General features: G+C 34.8%; 1 protein-coding gene across 1 annotated transcript; it reads right to left on the reverse strand.

Annotated features, from left to right (window-relative positions):
• LOC111412283 (fasciclin-like arabinogalactan protein 17) lies at positions 1 to 3,159 on the reverse strand. Its single transcript, XM_023043143.1, has 2 exons — positions 1,597 to 3,159; positions 1 to 347 (listed from the first exon to the last, which is right to left on the reverse strand). The coding sequence occupies exons 1-2, from the start codon at positions 2,921 to 2,923 to the stop codon at positions 289 to 291; spliced, it is 1,386 nt and encodes a 461-aa protein (XP_022898911.1). The 5' UTR covers positions 2,924 to 3,159; the 3' UTR covers positions 1 to 288.
• Positions 3,160 to 10,311: the final 7,152 nt, after the last annotated feature.

Here is a 10,311-nt window from a genome sequence, read left to right on the forward strand (position 1 = left end):
TTAAGAATAAAAGGACATATTCTGCAAAGGATTGTATTTATGCGCATAAACTGTCGGTAGAACAAACTTTAAATACAAATAAAATAATTGATATACAGTTAATGTGTATTAACTATAATAACAAAAATAAACAAGAAAACTTTCCCCTCCTCTAGGGTTCTACTACAATGCAGCCATCGTCCGGTCGCCTCTTTATTACGAATGAAACGAGTGTTTTGATGTGTGCTCACCCTTTTTGCATCGTCGTTTTCCTTTCCAGTTTTTATCATTTTCTTGAAAAATAAAAATTTATTGACAGTCTTGTCCAAAAGCTCCAAGCATTGTACATGCCATTTCCAGTAACTTCCCTGCTTAATATTAAGTCTGTCAGCTTATGCAAAATCATAAAACTTCGAAAACAAAAGAATTCAGCACCATGATCAAGTTTTCTGATGGGTTCGAATCTATTTGTCATGTATCATAACAACAAATTAAGGTCTTATTTCCAATAAAACTAGGATTCACCTACATGAATCTTTTGCGTTCATCGCTAGTTTCACAATAATATTCAAAGCAACTAGATGATTCGCAGTCACAACACTCCACCCCCACCCCCCCTTTTTTCTCTTCCAGCCAAGAATGAGATGATAATGAGACCAAATCCTGGCTAAGCTGGAATTGTAATTTATGATAGTCGAACGAACGCAAGACATATGGACGACCACACGACCCTAACTAAATCCATTGGGTCAGTTTCCCAACCCCAGGTTAACTCTTACTAGTTACTACAAGGTTTTTGGTTCATGGTGTCAAGCACAATTAAATTACCAACCTCTTTCACAATTCAATGACAAAATCCATAAACATTATGTCATAGAACTTGAAAGAGCCATATCTCAAAAGCTAGTTATTAAAGTTGAAGAGCCCAAACCTATAAAAATCGCACAAAGGAAGCCCATACTTCCGACATGGGATTCAAACCCCCATGAGTTCCACCGGAACCATGACACATTATTCAATGTTTAAACTGTGTCTCAAGTGAACAAGTTTTCCACCATCCAAGGCATAATAAAAACCCCATACCAAATCCAAGTAGTGTATTAGTTAGATAACTTCAATAAATTTGTAATCGATCACATCAAGCTTTATCGATACTTTACATGGATTGAAAGTCAAAAGAAACTATATCCTTAACTACGACACGTTACAGATTTATACCTTAACCACTAAGCAAATTATTGGTAAATTCAGCAAAAAAAAGAGGCAACATCCAAGAGTGGCAGCTGTAAAGTATAATGTAAAGGATTCCTTTTGACCCACCACCACTAGCAAATGCAACGAACAATAATACAGCCAACTACACCCACCAGAATTTATGCGCATTGAAGACAGGTCTTTTCGTGGTACTTTCTTATGAGAAAAATAGTTTCAACGAGACATATCCATGAATTATTTCTTGCCTAACAATTTAAGCTTTAAGATGTCGTGATTCAATAAGAAATCCAACAGGCCAGTCGGAAAAAATTTAGAATCCAATCTCATATGAATAACGAAATCAAGAACAATTGCAATGCATAGGCAAACTTAAAACTCAAAATAAATGGCTAAAAAACATACCTCTTCTTGGCTTGGAGACGACCTTAGCAACAGGGACAGATTTAGGAACAGGCTTGTTTTCCTCTGCAGGAAACAAAACCCCATCAATTCCCTGAACAGATATTCTCCCATCCGTGTAGATATCCGGGTCGAACAAATAAGCGGATCCTTCTCCTTGCCCGAATTTCACCGACCCGTCAGCCTCCTCCGCTACCACTTTATGTGGCAATCTCAGAGTATCATACTTCACCTTCCCAAATCTCCTAACTGAATTGTACATACTCTCTTCTGTTTGGTATTCAGGAATTAAATGATAATACATTATCTGCTCCGGTGCCCCAGGTTCGCTTAATTGATCGGTGGTTAGTTTCGCCATAGCCTCGTCATTTGGTGCAAGAACTGTAAGAACATACCCTTCGGAGACTAATCTTCCCATTTCAGAAGCCAATGATGTGAGATTGACTAAAATATCGGCCATTTCATTGTATCCACCGTAATGGAGGAGAGTTTGGATGAAATCCTTCACCTGACTTTCGCCGTCGAAATGGTGGTGATGTCCACCGGGGCCAGGCGCCGGTGCCGGAGCCAGGGATGGACCTGGTGCCATGGCGTCGAAAATGGGCAGCACAGGTGGCGCACCGGCTTCGACTGGAGGTGCCGGTTTCTTTAGCCGGTGGGTTCTTGGGTCGACTTCCGGTGCTCCCTCTGGTAACACTGCAGCTATGGACCTCAAACTTCGCCTAGTGTTGAAATCTATTTGAACGGATTTTGGAATCAACACTCGTTCAATTCCGTGAATAATCCCATCGGGGCGAATGATATCGTCCGCTTTGATAATCTTCGCCATACCCAGAAATTTCTCCCCATTTTTCCCAAATACCGGAATTTTTTCTTCATCGGCATCAGTACACAAGCTGATATGATGAATTGGATTGTTTAACTCTACAGGCCAATGCTTGGACTCAAATCGAGTTGGAATCATATGGAAAAGCAACAGATTTTGAAGGGATTTCAGATTCCCCGGCTCGAGCAAGAACCTCTTGAACTCGGGATCCAAATCCCGTTCCAGCGCCTCATTTTTAGGAGCAAAAATGGTTATATTATGCTTGGACACTGCTTCTTCAAGGGTTTGTAGCAAAAGCGCTTTTTCCACCAGTTCTGAGAGCTCAGTGTAGTGAGAATCCAACAGCGCTACAAGAACTGAATTGGAATTGATCTGAGATAATGAATTTGAGTTCCCAGAATGCTTCCCCCTTGAATTTTCTTGCAATGCACTACTCGAAATCACAAGAACAGCGAAGAATGTCAAGAAAAGGGGTAGAAAAACGCCACGGATCTGAAAAACCATGGCGCTAGAAGACTTTCAGTTTCTCACTCCTAAAAAAAATTCTTTGCTGTTTCTCTCTCTCTCTCTCTCTAGACAGAATGGTATTTGCAGGGTTCTTTGAAGAGTGTGTGAAAATGGGTAATGTGAGTAGAAATTAGGACATGGGATTTAATTAAAAGGAAGAAGAATAAGGAATAAGGATTGCTTAGGGATTAAAAAGGCAAAGAGACAGGTGTAGAAGGAGAGTGAGAGGCTTAAACTGGAATTAAATTCATGAATCAGACCTTTTTGTGTGTGCTTGGGACAGGCTGGAAGAGGGACCACACGGAAACTGGCGCTGTCTTGATTCACTCGGGGATTTGGCGGTGGTTGGCTTAGCTGCCCTGTTGCGAAATGGTGGATTAAGCCCCCACTTTGGCCACCATTTTTTTCAAATATTAATGTTCGAAATAATTTTTTTTTTAAATGAGTAATCGAAAAAAAAAATAAAAAATTTTCGATTTACGTACAATATTATTTTATGAAAGATTGTGTGATTCAAAATAAGAGAGAAAAAAATAAAAAAAATGATGCTACCAAAAATCGTACATGTTGATTTCCCAAACTTGAAGACTTTGAATGAACACGATCGTAGTCTTTTGGTACCTGAAACAAAGGCAATGAAGTGTGTTCCCGTCGCCCCTCCAATACTTAAGTCAGAAAGGAAATTATATGCGTGAGACTATATACTGGAAATAATGAAAACGTACCTAAATAATGATCCGATGTTCTATATTTATAGAGGTGGGTGGCGTTCTCCTTGTAGGACTCAACTAGCTCAGTATCTCTATCCTACGGAGTCCTATTAGGTGAAGAAGTTGGACCAATGCCGTGATTATGTACAGGATAGAGTCCTTGCCAGAGTCAAATACTGAAGTAGTATGGTAGAGTTAAGAGTCTCAATTACATAGAAATCCTATTAAGTCAATAATAACAGTCGTAGGCTACGAGGGGAATCTATCCCTAAGACTACTCATGCTCGAGGACGTGGATCGTGAAATGTGGATACCATGAGGCTGATAGTGCTCGAGCATTGTATCCCGAGGATGTCCAATGCTCGAGCACAACGGATGTGGAATCGCAGGGGGGCTGAGAAAGGTCCTTGGGATAAAACGTTCGAGCATAACTAAAACCTACTATATCAAACAAGAATGAGAGTCAAACGAGGGCTAAATAATATCAAAATCAATGTTTTAAAAATCAGATCGAACCAGCACCAGAAAAATTGAGAATCAGATCATAATGGGTCTGGTTATGCCTATAAAATCTCTAAATAAAATTTGTCCCAAAACTTGTTAAACCGGTCAGTTTTTGGAAAACCCTGTTTCCGATTTAGCCAATTCAACGTATGTAAATTTGAATTTTATTAAGTTTTTATATGTGTATTTTTTTAATTTTTGTAAATTTATATTCTTTTAATTTTTTAAAAATTATCGGTTCGACCTCTGTTCAACATTTTGATCCTTGACCTTTCTTTTTTCAGATCGGATCGATTTTTAAAATATTGATCAAAATATTATTTATTAAACTCTTCNATTCTTTAGATATTTTTACACTCTCTCTATCTTCCATTTCTCTCTCTAGAGCTCAGGTTGAAACCCTATCTACTCTCTCCATACTACTATTTAAATCTATCACAATTAGACATTAAAGATTTTAGTACAATTAGTAAGTCGACCTAATTATAGTTAGTAATACAAAAATTCAAAAGAGACTAGATGTGTCTAAGTTGTAAAATGTCGAGCATAAGATAACATAGTTATTAAGTCGATCACGTGCCACAACTCTAAATTTATCAGAGTGAACTATTTAAAGATTTGGCATTCTCCAAATCAATAAGCGTAAATTTTCATCCATCTCATCTACTTTTTACTTATAAAAGCATTCGAAGTTTTCTCGATGCAAGACAGCTAATATAAAAATATGCAACAATTTAGTATTGAGATCAAAAGATCATAAAATTCTTATGAAACTTTAAGACATCACTGCATGATTATAGTATATACATACACAGAATGAAAGTTAATGTTAATATTAAACAAGAAAAGAATAATTCTTGGTGTAAATTATCCGACGCCCCTCCAATAGGGGGCGCATGTTGGGAATCTACTTAACATGCACAGCGAAAAATTAAAACAGATTTCGATTCCCACCAGGAATCTTTTTGTGTTTAAATAGAAATTGTAAAAAGATTGTACCTTTTCCAGATCTGCAAACTTCTTTGCTATTCTTTTCGTTCCAGCAATCTTGATTCCTCATCCACAACTGTCCAATTGTCCAACCTCCAACGGTGATCCACACAGAGAATAAGATTGCAACTACCAGGGTTTTCTCTTCTTGTGCTAGCAAGAATAATTATGAGAAAAACATATGGATTGAAAACTCTAACCATGTATTTATATAAGCCCAAACGGGCCTGACATGAACCAGTCTAATATTTAATTAATTCATTTAATTAATTCGGACCGTCCAATTAATTATTTTATCCAATGATTGTTAAATTAATTAATTGACAAATTGCAATCTTCCAATTCTCTTTTGTGTGCGACCCATCAGGTTCCCGATCACGATACCTAACGACGTGAAATATTATTTTAATCTAATCAAAATTGATAAATTAAAACACCCTTTTAATTTATCATCAATTCACACTCGTCGTCCCAAATTGACATCTAGCAATGTGTCAAGGCAATACATGTGACGGAAAATATCATGTTGTATGATAAAATCAAACTTGTTCGTTTACCGCGAAACTATAATCCCTTCGTCAATATGATCCGATCAATTACGAGATATGAAAGTGTGTCAGTCTCGATTATCGATCATATCTTTCACCCCACTATTAAGTCAATATAAGTCGAAAATTCATTTTCGACTTATGAGTACACCTTGGCCAATGATTTCGTTATCGACTTAATTGAATGAAACGCAGATCATGATCTCTTACTATCTAAGAGTGACGAATCCTCTATTGATCATTCATAACCTTCATATGATTATTAACATACTCGAACAATGCCGTATTAGCAGCCATTGGCAGAGCAACATCCAACACCGTTAAAGTATGACCGTCCTCATATGAGGTACTAAGACGACCTCAAGTCAAAAGAACCAATCCCACTATCGAACTTTAGAGATTAACCACTAACACTCAGATAGTTATCTATATGGAATCTTTCGACGGGTCTCCAATGTTTTGTTCTATAATAAAACATCCACGTGTTCATTTAAGTGTCACCACACTTTAACTTGTAAGATGAGCTACTTATTTCATAAGTAAGAAATATCATATGTGATGGTCTATTCGTAATAACGATATCCGTATCTCGTTATTACTTATGACCACGGACGATTTAAAATTCAATCAGATGTAATTTGTATCTCACAATCACAACTTCTTGTGATTAACAAATTACGAAATTTTGAATTTACAGACTCTATTATTTATTTAATTGTCCATTAATTAAATAATAGATCTATCATTAAATTGCAATAATTATATATCAAAAGTATTTATATCCAAAGTTGATTAGACCTAAGGTATAATACTTACAGCGCCATGTGTGCAATATGGCGTATATACAGAATGAAAGTTAATGTCAACATTGAATAAGAAAATAATAATTCTTGGTGTACATTACCCGACGCCCCTCCAATAGGGGGCGTCAAGTGTGCATTATGAACACCATAATGTACACCGAGTACATCTGAAAAAGAATAATGTATGTAACGTTACCTACTATATATTTTGGACGGACATCATGTGTGCATTATGGACATCATAATGTATACCAAGCACATCTGGAAAAGAATAATGTATGTGATGTTACCTATTGTATATTTTTCCCTTTGTTAAATATAAGTATATACTAATTATTATTTATTAAAAAAAAAAAAAAAAAAAACCTCCCAACTTTAACGGAGTGATAAAACCCTGAAAATGCTTAAAAGGGATCAGAGACAACAGGATTGCGGAGGATTCCATGGGTGCAGGGACACCAAAGATACACTCTCTCCAAGCCAAGCCAAGCCAAGAGCTGCCACGTGAAGCGGCTCCAGAACAGAAGCCGAGTGTCGGTCGTGACCTCAGCAAAGGCGGAAGTCAAGCTGTCGCCTTCTGAACATGAATTAAATGCCATCTTTTTTCTCCAGGCTACAAAGCCTACGTTCTTTTCGTAGCGCGTGTGATGCGTGTCAACTGTGATGGGAACATTTTTCCATTATACAAGGATCTTTTGTCATCAATTACGCCCAGTTTGATTCTCATTAAATTACAGTCCATAACATTTTATTTTTTTCTCTTTTATTTTTAATCACATAATTTTTCATAAAATAATATTACACGTAAATCAAAAAAATTTTCTTCTTTTTTAACCATTCATTTTTTCATCAAAATACTATTCCTCTCATTCTCATTACCAAAAATAGGGGCCAAACGAGGGCTACATCTCCTCGTGCCATTTTGTCTTTGCTTCATAACCCTTCTACATTTGCTGCACTTCAAACCTCAACATTTGACTATAAATAAAAATATAATAATCTTTTTCAATTAATATATATTATATAAAAAATGCACGACTTTTTAACTGTAATATCGGATTGAATCGGTCGATGGAGATTCGGAGAACGTGTACTACAAAATAAAAAGAAAAAATTAAAATTTAACAAAGACGAAGACAAAGACATGAACTTGAACTCTAATTCATGTTAACAATTTATTTGTCAAATTCCTGTTTTATTGAATAGTATTTAATAGACATAAGTTTTCTTCGCTGAAAATTTGAAAAAAAGAACTACAAAAAAATTGTAAAATTCTTTGAAATTTTCATTCTAGTAAAGATTAGAGAGTTTTGAATAATTTTTTTTTATTTATTTAGCCCTTGTTTGAGCCCCATTTTGAGGGAGATAATGAATTTTTGAATAATGTATTGATGGAAAATTGGTGGTTAAAAAATAAAAAAAGTTTAAATTTGCGTGTAATATTATTTTATTGAAGAATATATGATTAAAATAATATTAAAATACTGTTAAAAATGTATTTTTTTTCTCAAAAGAATGGAGTTTATTATATTATTTTGGCGAATCACTTTCTTGTAAATGTGTCATATCATATATGTCAATTTAATTTAAAAACACCAAACTCAGTTTGAGTTAAAATTATATAATACATAATTGTTGCCGATTATGTCGGTTGCCAAATTGCATTTAATAGCGAAAGATGGGACAATTAATTAAATAAATCCATAGATATTTTAAATTGTTACATGTATATTTCAGATGCATTATTCAAATAATTGAACACAAAATGGTTAAATCTTTTAATGTTATTTAGTAAGGTTAATAATATAAAACGTCCATACGTTTAATATTTATTGTGAAAAAATATTCATACGTTTCATTTTTTTACATTTTCGCCCTTATTTCAACGTTTCATTGTAGGAAACGTCATTTTCACCATTTTTTAAAATTAAAATAATTAAGATATCCTCCTATTTAAATAAAATCAAAAACAGAAAAGAAAAATAAAGAATAAATTGTAATCTTACTTCTATATGTTTTAAAAAGTGCAAGTAAATTCAAATAATTATTAAAATGTCTAATAGCATAAAACGTCCCTAAGTTTGGTTTGTAATGTGCAAAACGTCCCTACTTTTCATATTGGTGAAACTGATGTTTTCCGCAATGAAAAGTGGAAACAAGGATGAAAATACAAAAAAAATAATAATAATAAATAAATAACAAAAAAAATTCTCTCTCTCTCTCTCTTCCCCCCCAAATGAGACTGTCATCTTAGAAATGAAAAAACTCCGATCAACCATCACCCAAACCGTCGAATCTACATACCACTGAATCATCTGTTGATGTTTTTAAACCATAAAGAGAGGCACCCTGGTGAGTATGGTCGATTGGTTTGTTGAAAATGACATGGGTCTCTCCGAAACAGGTGGTACCGCTGGGGTTTGAGCGATGGTATTTTGGAAATGGTATGGAGGTTCTGCAGTTTGGACAGTGGTTTCAATTTTAATAAAGCCTAATAGCACAAAACGCCCCTACATTTGACACTTCTTACAAAAAAGTCCCTACGTTTCAATTTTTTTGCTTTTCATCCATATTTTCACATTTCATTGTGGAAAACGTCATTTTCACCAATTTTAAACGTATGAACATTTTGTGTTATTAGGCTTTTTAATAATTATTTGGACTCACATACACTTTTTAAAATATTTAGGAGTAAGATTGCAATTTACTCTTTATTTTCTTTTTCTTTTTTGTTTTTATTTAAATTAGAGGGTATTTTAGTTATTTTACATTAAAAAAAATGGTGAGAAGAGTTTTCTGCAATGAAACGTTGAAATAAGGGCGAATATGCAAAAAAAAAATAAAATAAATATATATATATATGAAATGTATGGAGGTTTTCCGCAATAAGTGTCAAATATAGGGACGTTTTGTGCTATTAACCCTTATTTAGTATATATATTAGAACTCCTTGAGTTCTAACACTAACTCTTTGATGGAATGTCAAAGGTTTCAAAGGCAGTTAACAAATCGGCTTACACTTTTAGAAGTCTGCAAATGGACGTTGGTCTAACTATTACTTCTCCAATACATGGATTAAATGTAAATGACTCAAACCTTAATCCTAAAACTCGTAATCTGACATAGAGATTAATACACTCACAAACTCTTGAATGTACTTCCACCGTGCATTTCTCTCTCTCCAGACTTATACACTAATAACTCAGATTTGTAGAATTCCTCGCTAGCAATTTTGCATATAGAAAGGATAGTACGTAGAATACGACGACTTTACAAAGACTCGATCGCAATCTATTCTTGAGAAATGACCAAATCCTACTATTTACAAGACACAAGAATCAATTGATCTTGGCTTTTGATTCCAATGGCTGAGATTCAATCCTGATCAAAGATGCATTCCTCAACCAAAGTCACAACTTATCAAACTCGACTTTGGCATTAAGTTTGTGTCACACACGTCTTGCACATGGATCCCACGATATTATTGTTTCTAAAGTCAAAATTAAACAAATTATAAATCTGTCATCGACACATTGTGTCAAGCAAAACTTGATAATCTTAAAAGTCAAAAGCGCAAACTTAAGAAAAAAATAATGAATTGATAATACAAAACATAAGATGAAAGAACATGTGACGAAGTGCTCTAGAAGAAAAGCTGCTTAGCCCAAAATACTTTGAAAAAGTTGTAAATGGCCCAAACCAGTTTGAAGACTCGGGCTCTTTTTAATGCTTGGTAGATCTTGGAGGCCCGGCTTTTCACATCTCATTTATTGATGGCCCAAATCATTCGGGTGAAGCCCCTGTTTGACTTCGATAAAAACATTATATTT

Source organism: Olea europaea, chromosome 2, assembly GCF_002742605.1.
Source record: "Olea europaea var. sylvestris chromosome 2, O_europaea_v1, whole genome shotgun sequence".
Classification (NCBI taxonomy): Eukaryota; Viridiplantae; Streptophyta; class Magnoliopsida; order Lamiales; family Oleaceae; genus Olea; species Olea europaea.